Source organism: Vitis vinifera, chromosome 3 (assembly GCF_030704535.1).
Source record: "Vitis vinifera cultivar Pinot Noir 40024 chromosome 3, ASM3070453v1".
NCBI classification, from domain to species: Eukaryota; Viridiplantae; Streptophyta; class Magnoliopsida; order Vitales; family Vitaceae; genus Vitis; species Vitis vinifera.
In genome coordinates this window covers 1026653-1045919 of record NC_081807.1, presented here as the reverse complement: position 1 = coordinate 1045919, position 19267 = coordinate 1026653, and the positions used below count along the sequence as shown (strand labels likewise).

The 19267-nt window shown below is 35.8% G+C and overlaps 2 protein-coding genes across 3 annotated transcripts; both read right to left on the bottom strand.

The window, feature by feature from the left end:
• Positions 1 to 130: 130 nt before the first annotated feature.
• LOC100248664 (uncharacterized) lies at positions 131 to 17683 on the bottom strand. Of its 2 annotated transcripts, XM_010649002.3 has the most exons (10): positions 16338 to 17683; positions 13654 to 15325; positions 10305 to 11801; positions 9687 to 10072; positions 6544 to 8291; positions 5781 to 6222; positions 3461 to 3623; positions 2905 to 3008; positions 2674 to 2765; positions 131 to 2578 (listed from the first exon to the last, which is right to left on the bottom strand). In XM_010649002.3, the coding sequence occupies exons 1-10, from the start codon at positions 16568 to 16570 to the stop codon at positions 2502 to 2504; spliced, it is 6414 nt and encodes a 2137-aa protein (XP_010647304.1). In that variant the 5' UTR covers positions 16571 to 17683; the 3' UTR covers positions 131 to 2501. The 2 variants fall into 2 exon arrangements, with proteins under 2 accessions (XP_010647304.1, XP_010647308.1); XM_010649006.3 differs by lacking the exons at positions 131 to 2578; positions 2674 to 2765; positions 2905 to 3008; positions 3461 to 3623 and adding an exon at positions 3630 to 5481.
• Positions 297 to 689, bottom strand: LOC100243519 (uncharacterized). The gene has a single exon (XM_003631529.4). The coding sequence runs from the start codon at positions 687 to 689 to the stop codon at positions 297 to 299; it is 393 nt and encodes a 130-aa protein (XP_003631577.1).
• Positions 17684 to 19267: the final 1584 nt, after the last annotated feature.

Genomic DNA, 19267 nt, shown 5'->3' with positions numbered 1-19267 from the left:
GGAAAAATTACAGATCAGTTGACTCATGAATGATTTAGATAGCTTCAAACTTAATAAAGTGTTTGATAGCTTCTCTTTTGGAAGAAAGATCGATTCCATGGAAATAAAAGAAGCAAAATAACCATAGAAGTAATCAAAAGCATCAAACGTCTGCAATTAGACCAGATTCATAAGCCAAGAATCCAAACCCTAAAAACAGATAATTTAACTCACTATAGTCATATTATACACAAAACCCAGTTATTCAAATCACATATTTCAACCTAAACACATCATACTCAGTAACAATTAACATACTAAACAAGCCAGCTATCATGGAACACAGACTGGTATTGCACCATAATAAGCAACAACACAATTAAAGCAGCCACGCCCCATGGAGAGCTGCCTTCCTGAGGACTATGGTAGCTGCGGCGGCGATAACCATAGGGCGAGGAAGCAGAGAAGAGGTCAGAATTTTCCATGGATGACACCAAGTGGACTGCCATTAGAAGTAGTATAGGAATGGCTAATAGCGCCCAACTCATCTGCACTTCTGCAGCTTCTATAATTGAGTCATAAGAGACATACCATGATATAGAAAAGAAGATTAAGATCACTGCTAGAATAAGGAGAACTGGGTATGGCAGAGGACTTATAGTAAAGACATCTGCAATAGATGAGGCTATGCTTCTTCTTCTGTAGGCCATGAAGGGCCTTTTGGCCACTGCACCAGTTCTAAGAGGCCCCTTGATGAAAGCAGAGCAGTTATTTATAGCAATCAAGAGAGTTTGATTTGGTAGGTGGGAACCTATTGAATTATGCTTGGAAAATGCTTTAATCTTAGTAACAAGTTACTTTATTTACTTATCGTATAAATTCAGTAATATGTCATATATATCAAGTTATGTTCTTAATGTTACTTCTAGAAAATGACTAGCATAAATATAATTTATATCAAGTTTTAGGTACATCAACTCATGGGAAGGCTAACTTGCATCTTGGCTCCATGTGGGCTAAGTAAGATATATATCATGTTAAATTATCAATTTTAATCCCGAAACTTTAAGACATCCAGTGATACGCTAACAATTATCAAAATATACTTCTCAACAGAAAAAATAAACAAATTTTGACAACTTTTAAAAACAATTTTTAATTATTTTTGGGAACAGAATTTTATTTGAGAACTCAATTTTTCTAGCTTATTCTTCATAAAAACATTCTTCACTTATGTATAATATAAAAATTCCTAAACTATTCTTCATATTCTCTTGTTTTTTTGAAGTTACAAAACTGGTTTATATTCTAAAGAAAAAGGGTTGTTTTCAAAACTAGTTTTCAAATAAATGCTAAAAATGATGGATAATGAACAACAATGTACCCACTGAGTCATCACACTAGGTCAAAGTTTATCCTCTCAGGAAGACAGTCTAATAATGATGAGACTGAAATTCCACTAAAATTGTATTAAAGATACCTAAAAAAATGCTACATATATAATAGAGCCCATCCAAATTTATATGATAGATGACATGTGACTGAGACCTATTGGTGGATACCAGATTTTTTATTTTTCAGCTCACAGTGAGTGCTTATCCCACTGCTAAAAATCCCACTAAACACACTAATTTACTAGTTTTTCTATCATTTCATAGTCACATGAAACCCTAAATCATTGATGTCCATATCACATCTCTTGCATTCAATGTTTCTTGTTTAGATTTTTGTGGTTGATGACTGATGGTAGGTACAAGTTAACACCTGCCTAGCATACGTGGCCCTTCATTAAATAAAGATGGGGCTCCCTTGCTCCTTTGGCTTTTTCTTGGGCAACCAAAATCTGGGTAGGGTCTCTAACTAATCAATCATCTGGATCCAGAAAAGACTGCACCTTTTTCGAGAAAAATCCAAGGTTGATTAACACAAGTTACCGATAATTACAATTATCAATCCATCAGAAGATAAGGATTAAACAAGAATTGAGCACACATCATCTAAGAAAAGGAAACTTCGATCTATAAAAATCAGGGTTGCATTACTAGAATGTTGATGATGTCAGTGAATACATGAAATGTAAAAGACACCAATAAAATTAAATTTGCATTGTTGAAAAACCAAGATATATAGTATGTATTCTTTGTCTACATATATATACACACATGGAACTTACAAAATGAGCTGAATATTGGTTGCAGAATGAGAAAGATATCGCTTTTTTTCTTGATTCCTTGTCTACAGCTTCAGCTGGATCTCATTTACAAAGGCCACAACTGAGCAAATGTCAATATCATAACCCAGAACAACTGTGGAACCATCCAATGTCACAACCCAGACATGCCACTTCGAACTTCCACAGGGGATTTGGGGCATGGAGAATCATGATCATCATGCTTCCATGATATTTTAGGATCATATTATGCTATCTCCAGGGTATTGTTACCACTTGGTTCCCTCATTATGTTATAAGAATTGCTGGGAACAAATAAATACGATTTCTTGGCACGGGGAAAGAACTTAGGTCAAACTTTTCCTTCATATTGGAAGTTCAGCTTGTAATCATGCTGCAAAGTTGCTAGAGTGCTTCGACAAGGACCCTCTACAAGAATTAATAACATCCAAAGCAAAGTGAGACTTGAAGCAGATGTCACCAAGAGTCCGATTTTACACCTTAGAATAGTCAAGATTGCATACCTCCAAACACAGTATGAAGATATTGAAGATCATCTGCTGAGCAAGCATCTATTAAGGCATAAACTCCTGGTCTCAGAGCATCGTCAATTTCCCTGCAAATTGATTAACCAAATGATTCATTTGTGACTGCATAAGGTCTATGCAAAGTTGAACATGAAAGACCTAAGCATAAAAGTCATAATACGTAATTAATAGCAATAATCAAGTTGCATATGAGATGCTGAATATCACCTTCTGATGCCTGTTTTAAGGGGGCCATATCCTGAATAAATCCATATGTAATTGGATAAAAACTTAAAACAGTGCTGCCTAAAGACATCCTTTTGCTGTCTCATCTGCAAAATCACAAAGCATACTTTAATAATTGCATATCTTGGAAGAATTTTTCCAAATATGACACATACAATGTTTACTGTTGGTATCACTCCTCCATTCCTATAGTTTATTTTATTTAAAACTCTTATTCATGAAAGCAAAAGAGCCATATTCTAATGTCCATTCAGTTTCCGATCATTAAGGAGGAAAATTGGGTTGAAATTTTATCATTAACAAAGGAATGAGGATGTCAAAACCACTGAAGCTCACTAATTGAGCCTGTCACCTCACCTGCATGTATCAGAAGCCCTCCCTAATTGGAGACTCTATCTATAACCTTTGAATAAAAATTAAATTCCAAAAAAGAGACTAATTATGCAGGTGATTTTTACTACTCTAAATATCATCTGGAAACTCGAACAACGGAGATACATTTTCAAAGTATTACCAAGTTCATGATAAAATTACACACCTCTTCATAAATCCTTCGAAGAAAACAAGCACACTTTACTCCCTCTTCTACTTCCCATGAAAAATAACCTTTTCGGACCACTGAATCAGCATCCACCGTCTCTAAACAACGAAGGAGAACACAAACCGAATCTTCAAGAAGAGCAATGCATTGCTCACACTCACTACAATACCACAACAATTATATGTTCTCTTTACAGAACAGAATAAATTAAAGGGAGAGAAGAAAGAATAAACATGTAAAGTGAGAAATTAGGAAATAAAATAACAAATCTGATGTGCATGCTGCTAATGATCAAACTATGGAGAGAGAAGAGAGAGGGGAAAGTAGAAAACAAAAACAAAACAAGCCTAACACTTAACATGATTGAGATGAGAAATTATTATATCAGCATTAACAACAAACATCAAGACAACATAAACATCTAGATGTTCCTACAATCATAGAATTATTAATGAACTAGTATATTTGTCTGGACATTAGTTGAACAGCCTTTGGCATTAGAGCAAACCTGAAATGCTTCCAACATAAAAGAAGAAAAGAAAATAGTAGCATAACTTGATATCAAGAAAAGAAATAAAAACTTGAATATTGGTCCACAATGGGGCAACCTTCTCTCAATCTATAAGAAGCCCCAGGAAGTATGATGTTATTACTGCATCCTTACCAATGGAGCACAAATTAAAAGTGTTTCAGGATCTATGGCATAAGCTTTGGGATGATATCGCCATCTTCACCCACCATCATCTAAGACAATCAAGGATCAAAGAACTCTCTCATCTTTCCATTCTACCGAGCGTAGATCCTTGCATTTCAGATCCTTAGATGAAACTTAAACTGTTTCATCTTAGCCTTCCTCTTTTTCAAAAGCCAATAAAATGCACAAGATGGTCAAACAGATGATCTAAGATGCAATCAAAATATGGTAGAGTTCTTAAGCACCTAAGAATGTGCGCTATGTTGCATGGGTTCAGGTTGGAGTGTCGAATGCAGGTATGTGTCTAAGTGTCCGATTCTTCACAACTCAAATTTTAGGACATGGGAACTCAACCAAAAAGGATCCAAAAATTGGGGACAGGTACTGGGATATGGCATAAGAAAACAAAAATCAATTAAAAATAAATTGGAAATGAAGATATCCTTTTTAAGAACTCTCATTTTTTCCCTCTTATCACTAAATATTCTTACAAAAATTCACTTTTCAACTAACTCTTTTTTTCTCTAATGTAATTATTAGTCATTGCTAAAAAAGTAGATAGAATAAAAGGATATCAATGAAAAAAAATCAAATAGTCACACCTGAAGTAAAATAGGAGTATCCAACAAGAATCTCATACCCACACCCATGCCATGTCGTGTTGACACGGGTATGTTAGGTTAAATTGGGATGGTTTGGGCCTTGTGTGGGAAAGGAAATGAAGAAAGTGTGGTTTTCAGCTCCCTTGTGCCTTTTTTGGATTGTTTGGAAGGAAAGAAACAGTAGAGCGTTTGAAAATGAGGAGCATTCGATTCATGGGTGTAAATCGTTTTTCCTTTGTAATCTGTGGGCCTGGACTAGGGGGTTATTTGGCTCTTGTCCCCCTTTTGTTGTAGATTTTGTAGATTGGTTAAGCCCTGGTTAAGGGTTCTCTTCTCTCTTCTTTGTTTTCTACCTTTGTATACTACCTGTATACTCTGGGGTACTTCTTTGATGTGCCTCTTTTCTTTTAATATATTTCTCTTTATTCATAAAAAAAAATAGAATGTACAAAAGTTTTAGGATTTCACGAAAGAAAATGCTCGATTTGTTCTATTCTAAAATGCATAAACTATTAAGTACATCAAATATTGAAGTTCTAATCAAAATATGAAATGAGATTTACCGCATGCAAAAATAGCCATTCTAACTTCAACTCATGTTTTCCAAATCACATACTCCGAATTGCCCCTTCATCTTGCATGTTTGAAAGCTCTTATTAACCAGGATATAACTAACAATGGTCCTGGATAGTGTGGTACGGCACTGAACTCAAATTGTCAGGCTGTATCAAATAGTCAGGCAGAGGTCTTGTCGAGATCAGTATTAAAGTTTCCATCTGAGCTTAATGTGAAAGATACATACATTCACCCACAATCAAAGTAGAATATTCAAGCAGGAGAAAGGAAGGAAGAGACACATAGCATTGTAAATCTTAATAGAGAAAAACCAAGATGAAATATTTGACAAAGTTAAAAATAAAATAGTAAAATAATAAAAAAATAAGAATTATGTCCTGCCGACAGAATAAATGAACCATAACATTTAGGAACCCATATCAATGTATAAAGAGGCCAAGTATACCTTTTATGATGCTTAAGAACGGTATTCAATAATCTGCAGCATGCAGCAAATAGATCTATTGTGAATTGTCGATCCACAGTACAAGAATCCATGCTTTCCAGAGAACCATTATCTTGGTTGTCAGAAAACATAAAAAAATTATATGAAGCTGGAGCATCAGAAAGTCTAAGCCCACGGAAAGATTGAAAAAGTGCTGCAGGTATCCGCAAACACTGCTGTAGATGGCAAGGATCCATTTGGAACAGAGCATGCTTTCCAGAAATTCTTGTCAGTACCTCAATGCACATAAGAATAACTGAGCCAGGATCTGGATCAGTCTGACCTTTATTATGGATCAATTTCCTATAGAATATAAAAGGGCTCTGCAAGTGCAAAACTATGTTGAACAGGCCAGCAATTAAGCTCTTTAAGTGTCTTTTAACCACACTCAATCGTTTGCGTCCTAGAAAGAAAGTAACAGTTAGAACAAATCTGTCCAAAACAGCTACAGCAAATATGCAATTATATTAATAAACAGAAATTGAAGTAAAATTCTTAAGTGCAAAAATCCAGATGTGCTGTCAGTAAATCAGTTATGTAGCAAGATTCATCATTTTGTTCAGAATTCCGATATCCTGAAAGCATCAAAGCATCCATTCCTGACAAATCAAATTTCCATTGTTTAAAAATCAGCTTCCACCTTTCCCTTTCTTTTCACAAAGTGAAATAATTCTATTTAGAAATTATAGCCAAATAGGGCCTTGATATGCTAATAAAACCTTACCTGAAACAAATTCAAGCACCAAATCCAAGCAGTCAATGCCAGCTGCAGTGATTGAGGAAACCTTTCCCCCATGTGCACTTCCAGTATTTACATCATAGATCACCATGCAGCCTTCCTGTACTCCAACTAGTGCTCTCTCTAAAGCCTGTATAGCAGATAATAAATGCAACTCTGATGGCTTCTTTATAAACACTTTGAATGACATCCTCAACCTTGATTTAAATTCATCGAAGCAATATGGCCCATGAGAAAGAGATGCATCAGATAATCCTACATGACTGTCGAGTGTCTTGGTACTTGACTCTGCGTCATGGGATGCTAGAGTAGCTCTTTTCCCCTGCAAAGAAATGCATTTTCCTATGGCCTTCAAGTGAAGATCTATCAGCTTGGCATAAACATCTCTGTACAAGGTAGGATTAGTTAAAGGAAATTGATTCCCTAATTCCTCCAGATATTTTAAAACACCGTCTAACCACACCAAAGAAATTGGCTGTGGCACATCAGCCATGTTTGCCAATTCCAATAACAAAAGTTGTGAAATGCCATTAAAAATAGGCACAAAGCATGATGATAAGGGAATACAGTTGATCTGCAAATTTAGCCTCAGAATAGCTGAAGAAGCTATAAATAACTCTCTGAGAAAAAAAGCTGCTTCAGGATTATCACCTTTTAACAAGCTTCGCAGCAAAGGCCTATTTAATCGTCGTAGCTCAAACAAATCAACATCAGACAGGAAATTGGTAGCACAGACTGCACTGTCCAACTGCAACCTCATTTCTTGACCACCAGTATTTTCAGAATCATTGTCGATGTGCAATGATCCTGAGCTCCTTGCAGTTTTGGATTTCTGTTGCTTGTTAGCACATGAAATATCATTCTCACCACCATAGGGTTCAAGTGAACAGTCATTTTTCTGGTCCAACCCAGAAAGATTTTGAGCACCACCTAAACCTTCAGGCTGTTGATCATCCTCAATAAGAAACATGCATAAGGAAAAATCAATAAAATCTGTGAAGACATTTATACAAAGGTTGAGTTTGGAGAAAGGTTCATTCTTCCATTTCAACAATTTCATTTCATCATCACACTCCTTCACATCTATATGGTTCATGGCAGATGCAAGGCCCCACATAAACCCTTGAAAGCATGACACTAGAGAAGATAATCTATTTAAATCCACAGTTCCAACTTCCACCCTCTTGTTACAAAGGGCATCCTTTAGAGAGATGAGAAGATTTTCTGTCTGTTCCTTTAAGGCTTCAGCAACAAGGACCACATTTTTCCATGCATCAACAGCTTTTGAGGAATCCGAACAAGGATCAGTTTCAGTTAAATGACTCTCCTCATGGACAAGATCAGAATTAAGTTGTTCTGCACAAGACTTCTTCACATTCATACTGAAGTGAACCACATGACTAAACTGACTTTTGCTAAACATCAAAAACACATATGAGGTTTGATCCATCAATGAGAAGGACATATATCTAAATTGGCTAGCTCTATCCTCTGAAAATGTGTGTTGAAGCCCAACCATCACAGATACTGACTTTAAAAGCCATAAAACAGGAAATGAAACCTCAGGAAATATTGAAGTAAGTGAGGATTGACTAGCTTCCATTTTCTCCTCACAAAATGCCATTATCAGATGTTTCAAGGTCCTCCGGCAAGACAAAAACAATCTGTAAAGCTCATAATGATTATGGGAACATAATGCACAATGACACTTTATTAACCTGCAAACCACAAACCTGAAACACAAAGGAAGAAAAAAAAAAAAAAGTCATCCATACTATTAGTACAGGATGCCACCAATTCATGTTCTACACCTTTCTCAAGGAGTAAAATATCTTAAACAATTCCATCTTATTCCTTCACAAGAAAAATTAATATATTTTAACCTTCTTTACTTTTTTTATCATCTCACAGATTTTCCTCTATTTTAACCTCTTCTCTCTGACAATTTACTCCCCCTTTTAGTTCATTTCCTTACAATTCCATGCATCATTAATGAAAACGTCCTGTTATAAAGTTTAAGAGCAAGTGTACACTCCATCAGAATCCTTCAGAACCAAAAGAAAAACAAACCACTATAATATAAAAATTCACATTATTCGCTTTCACAAGGCTCCAACAAGAGGGGAAGAGAGAGAGAGAGAGAGAGAGAGTTCATATCATGCATGTGGTTGGCTAGCTATATATTATGTCATAACAAGATCTTGGTCATCAGTATAATGATCCGAGCCTTGTCCATGATTTTTAAGGAAATTTCCACTACTTAAACCACATCTTTCATTATTTTGTCATCTTTCAAGATTTCTTTTATTTTTTCTCCAATTTCTACAAGAGTTTTCCACTGATCCCTTCATACTTTCCATACTGTTGCCAGTAACAACACTCCTCGCTGGTGGTGTCAGACATTTCTGCAGTATAGAATTTTGCTCATTACCAAAAAAATACTTATTTCCAAGCCTCATGTAGGGCCAAAAGTTTTCATTTCCCATCTCATGGAAAATCCTTTTAGCTCATTATGGTTAACACTCCCTCATCTAATTGGATTTGAGGCATAGTCCTTATTTAACTAATACAGCGATTCCCAACTTGGTTGATCCTAGCTTATGCACACCAATGATCCATTTTGGATTGCCAAAAGGCAAGTAAGACATTGCTAAGGTAACAAAGTGCAGGAAAGATCGTAAACGAAAACTGATGCTTCAAAAACACAGGTATTTCTAAAAGTGAATATCTCAAATCCCTCCATAGTAGGGTCCAGTAAGATCGTCAGAAGATCCACATACTAATTTAGAAAAGTCAAGTACTTAATGGGAGAACAATTAAATTGCACATATCATACTAAATTGCAACTTTTTAAGATTTTCTTTATTTTTTCTCATTTTAAGAATATTTTTTCAACAAATTCAAAAAAGTATAATACATGTGTATATATATATATATATATATATATATATATATATAGAGAGAGAGAGAGAGAGAGAGAGAGAGAGAGAGAGAGAACACTTCTCACTGGTTCATTTATTTCTAGTAATTTTAGATGCAACAATCTCCATTTGAAGGAGGGCAGGGCATTTTATGAACAGGCAGGTCATTGTAATATAAAAGATCAGATGAAAAGTGACAGAATTTACCTTTCAAGGTTGAGAATACAAGTTGTATAAAGGGAGAATGATCTAGAATTTAAATATCCTTTTGGCATCCAGCACAATAGATTAAGCGAACTTTGACAAGCTGTAAATTCCATGCTCTGTAAAAGAAAGGCTTTCTTTTCCTCATTAAATTCTGTAGGCAGCCTATTAGATAGATGAGAAGTCAGTTCTGCCACTGAAGCACAATCATTAGTTACATACTTGGCGCCTGAAACAACCACTGATAAGTTGTCAAAGGCACTTAAAACCTCTTGCCAATTGGGTGATGAATTGAAGTCAAAATCTCTGTATGCTGCATCACTAAGTAATGGTGATAATGACTTCTCCAGATTACGGCAAAACCTTGATGCAATGTGCCTGCAAACAAACTAGTACAAGAGATAGTACAAACATCATTTGATGCAATAACTTCCAACAAAACCATAAAATAGCAATAAAAGTTAAAAGCAGAACCACAAAAGAAAAGTACAGAAGAAAATGAGTCATTCATGTAAAACATACATGCACAAGAATAAAATTTGACATATATAAATATCATTACTTTTGGGGTGTGCATGCACACAAGAGAAAAAGAGTATTTGGTTCATAATATTGTCTTACTTTTTGTTCATACAGAGTGGTGTCACTTAGAAGTTCCATCGAGATTTGCCCCACCGATACTTTCCTCTGATAGCCAGGTTCATTGGTGTTGTGTTTTTTAACCTCTCCAAAACTGCTTCCAATATGAGGAAGAGAAGTACATATTAAAAGTGAGAGGAACGTCTTCAACTTCTTCTTAGCAGCATGAGTGCACCAAATATCAATATTTTGGCAAAGAACCCACCAAATTGCAGTGGGCAATGTTATCTCATTCACAGCACAAACACCCAAATCCCATGCATCATCCTCATGAAGAGCTTTGGCGCATGTATCCTTACAAGTTGTATCATCAAAACTGGAGAAACACTGTTGCTTTTTGGTCACTAATGAGACAGATCCCATCATGAAATCAGTAAGGCCCGTCGCCTCTTCCCTCAAAACAGCAATAAAACGTTTCCACTTTCTGCTTTTCTTTTTATTAGACTTTATGTCTTTTTCATGACACTGTGATAAGCCATCATCATCCATTAACTTTTCTTGGACTAACTTATTATTACTCTGCAGTAAATACTCAAATGATTTAATCTGCCTATTCAAATCAACAAGCCTCTGAAGAGCCATGGTGTGCAACACATAAACCAGAGGAGAGCAAGTTACAACTCTATCCTGAGGATAAAGGTCTAAAATAGATTGTATAATATTAGGAAGGGAAGCAGAAGGTTGGACAATCCAAGAAAAATAGCCTTGTTCCGTCCAATCAGTTTTCTCCACCCAATCCCTTCCAGTGTGTGCTATATAGAAGTCCCCCATTACTGCAGACATCTTTTTTGCTGAAGTTGGAGGCACAAGGCTGATTGATTGCCTGTATAAGCTTCGACAGGACATGTACAAACGAAAGAATAAAACAAAGATCCACTGAGTGGATGCTCTTAATTTTCTGAAATCATTTTTGCATTCAGCCACCCTGTTGTAGAAGATTCTTTCTGTGACAGCAGAAATGAACTCATTGACACCATCTAGCTGTAGTGCAACCAGACTACTCATGCCAGGGCGCATAACTGTCATTAGGCCCTCTATAGAAACTCCTAAGAGACTACTATTACCTGTTGTGACATTCAGAGAATCTAGCACCAGTGTATATATTTCTGCCAAACCTTTTCCCAGAAGTTCCACTTGCAGATCAAAACCCAGTAGGCTACCACTTTGCTTTGCGTTTCCAGATTCTTTTCCAGAAGCCACAGAGCAACTTGTTTTCATCCACTTCAGTGAATCTGAAATATCTGTTGTTAATTGTCGAACACATTCACTTGCTTGCCCTTCTGGTATAGATCTAATAGCATTATAAATGGCAAATTTGAACTCTTGCGAGCACAATAACATTTCCACTGATTTTGCACATGCTTCATAGGATGCAGAATTTGTGCAGGACATAAATCCAGAATAATTCAGTTCACAATCACTATCATGTGATACCAAAAGCCTCACTGCTTTACAGAGTGCAAAAATAGCATTATTCACCTACATTAGTTCAGAAGTATAAGAACAAGGCATGAGCCATCTAATCCAAAACAAACATCATTTCAACCCTCACAGATCCTGGGGACTGATAAACAGATACAAGAAAACATGGATAAATTGAACATGACTGTAGAATAAGCTAAGAAAAGCTGATGGTAAAATGTGTCATGAAGGATATTATGGGCCAGTCAACACTAGAAAAGGAAATGATACTTATCAAAAAAAAACACTACAAAAGAAATGATGTAAGAGCATGTCATTAAAGACAAGACTGAAGTTGTATAGGCTGACATTAATAGCTTATGGTATTTGGAGGAAAATGTGAAATTAGGGAGCATGGAAAAGATATGGATTAATTGGCTGACCTTCAAAGTGTAATGGGCTAAAATTAAAAAGGAAGATAATGGAATTTCTACACTGCAAGGGAATTTTTGGATTTTAGGGTCAAGGTGGTGGACTAAAAGTAGGTTCAGTATTTCTGATCAAAGGGTAGAATTTTGAGAGAAATTTAGGAATATGGGAGCGGTAGCCAGTGTGATAGTGTGCACAGAATCAAAGAGAGTAAAATAAAGAATAAAAAAAAGAAAGATAGATAAACCTTAGAGTTTCAAGAAGGTTTTCTAGTAGTTTCAATACATACATATACATATTATGTGCATGTGTGTGGAGAGTGTTTTTTCTTTTTTTTTCTTTTTTTGATAGGCAAAAGAGCAGTATATTATTATCATTATTTTTATTTTTTTTTATAAGTGAAAGGGCAATATATTAATAAGCCCCAAAAATGGCAGCACAAAGCAAATAGGAAGTATATAAGTCTGCAGCAAAGCAAAGAAGTGTTGTGGAAAGAGAATTTCAAAATAAGAAACTTCCATCCCAAAAAAAATAAATAAGTAAACTATTAAGCTTTAAAAAACCCAAATTTAGGAAAACACAACCACATAAGTACGGCAAGGCTGATGGACTTAAAAGCTTCACATAAAGCCTAGTTTCTAAATTACACAATCTTAAGAAATTTCACAACAATGACAGGACTTTACTAAGACTAAATAACCCCACATAAGAATGAGAACAAATAACTTATAACCAAACACCTAATCTGTAAAACTACCCAAGCAGACATGAACAATACATATTCAAATTTCTCCAAATCCAAGGATGCTAGAAACTATATATTGAACACTAGAAGGTGCAAAACTTTAAAAAAAAATTAAAAAAAAATTATTGTTCTACATTGTGCACAAGGCCAAAACAGGTCAAAAACATAGTGACTACATGAGAATATAATGATTTTGTCTTAGTAAAAATAAATAAATAAACAAATACAGTAAGAAACAACAATACTAGTAATGTTTGTGCGTGAATGTATTTGATGGACTTCTTCCAACATATGCAATTGTCAATAAATTTTGATCAATTAATCATAACACAGTATATTTCATATATATTACATTAATATACAAGAACATAACCATATAGTCATCATGCCCCCATCCTACTTATTCAGAATTTGCTACATAAGGATATCTGGGTCATGGTTTTACCCCTTCATATATCCAGCATCATGGTACATAGACTAGAAACAAGTAGGTCAAGCCATACCTATCAACCATCTATTATGTGACATCTTTGGTGTGACCTACTAGGCCCCACCAGGCATTTTCCCTCTTTTGCTTTTCCTTCATAGATTATAAGTTTAAGGGAGCCGGTTCCCAACAGCAGTGTTTAAAAATAATAGAAAAGAAGATATACTTTAGAAGATGTAATAACATAAACCACTTGATGCTAGACATTACACTCTATACAGAAGTCAAAAAGCAAAGCATACATGTGCAAATCAAAGGATTTCACTAACCTGTCGAAGTTCACTATAGAGGTTTATCAGCTGGCAACCAACATCCACCATCTTTGAAGATAAAGAAGATTGATCTGACATGTCCATTGAAGAAAGGCCAATGGCCAAGAATGAAAGCATCATGAGCCATAAGCTTACTAAATCATTACCAATAACCTCATAATCAATTTCCAAGAAATAACCTAATGCAGCAATAAGCTCCTTGCCTATTAAATTTAAAGTATCAACATGTATCCCCTTGTCTGCATCAACCGTTGACAGCCACATTTGATTTATTTCGACCGAAAATGACATGATCCTATCGTAAACCACCTTCAAGAAATTAAGACAAGCTCCTTCATGGGTATCTTCTGTTTGTACATAAACCTTCTCATGCATAAAGCTAGCAAGTAACTTATTGGTAGATTTGAGAGTACAATGAACATCCAATAATGCAGGTCCCACTTCCAGTTTGGTTTGGAGATAGCCTTTTATCTGAAACAGCAAAGGCTCCATAATCTGTACAAAAAAATCAAAAAGAGACTTCCTTGTCTCTGAATTCAAACTACTTGACAAATAACTGTTTTCAGAAAGCACACTATGGTTCCCAGCAAACATCATAGACATATGACCAGAAAAATAATCTTCCGAGTGAATGAAACCTACCGTCTTCCCTACAATCTTGGTACCTTCTGACAACACCAAGGCTCCTTTTTGCTTTTTTACTTGAACAACAAGCAAATGAAATAGTTCTCCTATGCCACTCAATGGTAATACCTTCTTGGCAGCCACAATTTTTTCCAGTTTATCAAACAAATGTCTGTGATAACTTTTAACAACCATTTTTGGCTCTTCTGATTGCCCATCATATTCTTTTCCATGCTTTTCTTTACCATGTAAGCTGAGAAACCCATCAATGTGGGCTGGATGAAACAGCCCATGGGATAAAACCTCTTCAACCAACTTCAACAGGTCTCTTGTCCATCCAGGATTATTTCCATCAGCCTGAAGATTTAAGACACCCAACAAATGCAGTAGCAGCTCAAGAAGTTTATCCACGAAATCATGAAAACCATTTTTACGACATGGATGGACCCTCAAAAACTTGCTGAATGGCTCAAGTACTAAACATGAGAACTGCAGGACAAATTTGCCCGCGTTGCCACCTGCTATGTTGTCGGTGTAAATTTTGTGAACAAGCTCAAGCACGGCATCAACAGTTGAAATCCACAAGTCTAAATTTTCATTTGACAAACCATTATGAGATGAGAACACCAGTGAAACACAACTAAGAACAGTACCATACAATTCAAACCCTTCAACAATAAAAAATGACTCCTTTGCATGCAAAGATGCATCATTCAGTTGGGATAATGCATTCCTTGCAATGCAATGAATAGCTTTTAACAAGTTTCGTGAGATGTTTAGTGGAACATGCCGTTCCAAAGACTCCTCTAAACAGAACTTAAAAATCTCCCAGCATCTAAAATCCAAACATGTCCCAACAACTTGGAACTGAGTTTTGTCCAAATCAACCTTACTTTTCTTTTCCGAAGAAATCAACAATGACTGGATCCAATCATTCAGGAAAATAATTACTCGTGAAAGGCTCACTGTTTCAAAACCTTGCTCAGTGTCCTCCTCTTCTTCTGTGGCTCTTGTAGCAACAAAATCATATGCAAGCTGGACCTTCCTGCATTTAAAGTCACTCATTTGTCATAGACACCTTAATGCTGCAAATTTGGTTGCTGAGAGGGTCTAGGAGGACACCAAAAATCAAAAATTATAAAAATAAAATAAAAAATAAAAAACCCTTGAACATTTTAAGTATAAGATTTCTCATTATTTGGAAGAATAGAAAGCAATACCTCCACTCAACCAAGGGTAAATACAACTTTGTGGTCAAGTGGAGGTAACTTCCTCTACTATTTCGAAAACAAACAGAATATAAATCATAAGTTTCTTTTATTTCTGACATTTTTCATCATTTATCTTGGCAGTGTAAGTTTGCCTTTTTTCATCATTTGTCTTGGCAGCCAAACAGTTGGTAAGGAAAAAACTACGTGTAATACTAATTTCAGCAAACAAAACATGGTGGTTTAGAGAGGCTGACTAACAATGATAATACCCTGCTACACTACATTTCCTCATTGATCAAAGCATAACCTTATTACCTTAATCCTCCTCTTAATTAATGATAAAAGGTAGAAAAGTAAAATAAATTGAAATCCAAATATTTGGACTTTTGGATACCTGTTGCCAGAGAAATCACTAACAAACACTCCACATAACTTAAAACAACTATTTGTGTTAGCTGAGTTGAATTCTGCATTTTTGCATGTATGGGCATTCCATTTTATCTCTTTTTCTCCAGTTTTCTCAGCAACCGAACACATGGTAAGAAAGAATAATGCAGGATTTTGAGCCTAACGGATAGCAAATAGTGCATTATAGAGAGTTAATAACTTTTGGGAATCCAATTCTTTACCCTGCTTGTTCCTGAGAAAAAAGGAAAGGTTGGAATATACATACATACATATATATACTTGTGTCTAATCAGTTAACAGAAACACACTTAAAACTTTCATTTTCCTTTCTTATAGCCCCCAACTTTCTTCGCAACCAAACAGATTGCCAATCAAAAGATTTTTAATAAAATACAATGCCTAATTTAATAAAGTCAAAAAATAGCGAGAGCGACTAACTCTTGAAGAAGAATTTCTTTGTTCTGTAATGATAAAATCAGCTGCAGATTCCCCCACGGACGACCTTCTTCTGGCCTCCGAATCGGGCGTTCTTCTTTTGCATCTTTCTCTTTCTCTTTCTCTAGAAAATCGAAACGCTGCGTTTTGGAAGGTCTTCGATCATCCTCTGGGACTTTTAACTTTCTCTTCTTCTTTGTGTGTTTCTGTTTCGGCTTCGAATCTGAATCCGCCATGGGAGGGTTTGACAGCTCTTCCTCGGTGGGGTTTTAGGTTTGGGTTTTGAATTTTTCTTCCCTTGTCGTTTTGGAGATGGGCTTGTAAGTTGGCCGGCCCAGATCGCACTAGCCCATCATGTAAAATCTATAATATTAAAAAATAAGAAAATAAATGTTATTGGGAAAGTTGTGTTTATAGGCTTCCATACGACAAATATATGGTTTTGGAAACCATATAATTGAAATATAGGTTTTGAAATTACCCTTAAAGCCTCTACCGGAAAATAATTTTCTTTCTCTTGGGGGTTAAGTGTCACCCTACCGGAATTTTTTTTTTTTTTTCTCTTGGGGGCGCACGGCAGATCCAAGATCCAAAAAATGGGGAGCAAAAAAACAACAATTTTTTTGGTTTTCCTTGGGGGTTTTGCAAGAATTTTCTCGGAAAGCAAACGAGGATGGGGCGGGGCGGCGACAGAAAACGAATGCCGGAGGGGGGGACGGCGGCAGCAGATCCAGAAAACACAGGAGCAAAAAACGGGAGAAGCAATCATCCCAGAAAACGAATGCCGGGGGAGAGGGGGGGGGGGGGGGGGGGGGGAAGGAGAGGGCGGCGGCGACGGAGTTGAAAACACGGAAGCAAAAAAAAAAGCAATTTTTTTTTGTTTTCCTTGGGGGTTTTTGTATGGATTTTCTCGGAAATCAAACGAGGGTGAATTTTCCAGGAAAAAGAATGAGGGAGGAGATCCAGAAAACACAGGAGCCAAAAAAAAAAAGCAATTTTTTTGGTTTGCATGGTTCCCGGAAAACGAACGGGGGAGCGGCGACGGCGGCAGCAGCGGCAGCAGCGGCGGCAGATAAGGGAGAAAAAAAAAAAAAAGCAAAAAAAATATATATAATATTTCATAAATTTAAAAAATAAAAGGTAATTTTGAAAATTAAAATATAAACAATAAATAGTACATGAAATCTATAATATTTTTTTTATTACTAGATAAAACCTATATTTCAATTATATGGTTTCAAAAATCATATATGTCTCTTGAAGCCTATAAACATAACTTTCCCAATGTTATTTATAGTAGTAACATATCCTCTATATTTCTTGTTAAATACTAATGGTACTTAGAATGTGTTTTCAGAGTAATTCTAAAAAGTGTTTTTAATATTTAAAATTTTTTATATTTTAAATATTAAAAATAATATAAATATTTCTTAAAATCACTCTCAAACACACTCTTAATCACTATCAAATGAACTCTAATATAATTTTATAGAGTAATTCTAAAAGGTATTTTTAATATTTAAAATTTTAAAAATAATATAAATATTTTTCAAAATTACTATCAAACACACTATTAATCACTGTCAAATGAACTCTAATATAATTTTACGAGAATAAGTAGTTTGTAAATTGGGAAACCTCCGACAATAAAAAATGATAATTTTCTATTTAGTAAATTTTTTTTTTTTTTTAAAAAAAAACATTGTCTAAGACTCTAAGGTCATTGCTTGAGAAAATAACTTCCTTTTCTCTTTTTCCAAGTGACAAATTCCCTATTAAAATAATTATAAGTTATATTAAATTTATCTCTATAATTCATATGTAATTTATATTTTCAAAAAGATGATTAATTTATTTTCTCCTCATCTTTATTATTGAACTCAATACTTTTTTTTTTTTTCCTTCAAAAAAAAAACCTGAAATTTTGAAAAAAAAATGTATAAAAGAAATGATTTGATCCTTTGACGACTCAAATCCAACAATGCATAATCAACATAACTCTACCATCAAATCAAGTCAGATACCAGGTGCAAGAACAAGGGAGACATGGAGCGGCTGATGCGCAATGAAGAATATCACGTGGTGGCAACCCTTGGAGTATCTGTCTGATATGCATGTGATCATGGAGGGGAAGGCATGAAAGAAACGAACTTGTGGCTGCATTGCTTGGAGTATTCGATGCATGGATCATGGATAGAGGATGAAAGAGTCGTACGTACTGATCAAAGGCCAAAATGAACGAAAATACAGAGAGCACCATGTGGGAAAATTAATGTGGAGGCTGCTTGGGGATTCAGCTGAAGGCTAGCTGCCTAGAAAAGGGCTCTTTCAGCAGTTTCTTGGGAGGGGCTCAGAGAGATTGTCGCTCTCTTTTCAGCTAGGGGTCAGAGGGAGAATGAGTACTGTTTGGTTATAAAGGAAATGCAGTGGATTGTTAGAGGGAGGGGTGGCTCTAGTTTTGGTTTGGAAGGCTTTTTTGAGCAGAAAAGTTTGAAGAAAAAGGGAAACCAGAGTTCCGGCAGCTGTGAACAGGAGTTGGGAAGAGCGGAAAATAGAGAAGTGGAGAAGAAAAGGAGCTAGCTACCTGCAAATATATGTACACGGGGCTGCAAAAGTCAGAAAAGGGCGGGGCTCTCACTGGGACTTGGAATTTTCCTTTCTGCAGGAAATAAGGAAGGAGGAAGAACTCAATGGAAGCACTGTGAAGGTTTAGTGGGGCTGCTAGTAAGGTATCACGGGGGGTTTTTGAGGTGAGGGCCCGGAAGAGAGGGACAGCTAGAAAACAGTGGTGGTTGGGGGTTGGCTTCAATTGTGACTAATTGTGAGAGGTCTCTCTGGTACAGTTAAATTTTGGCAGGTGAAAGGAAACAGAGAAGGCTAGCTTTTTGGGAGAATCTGTAGAAAAAGCGGCAGAGAAACCCAAGCTGAAAGGA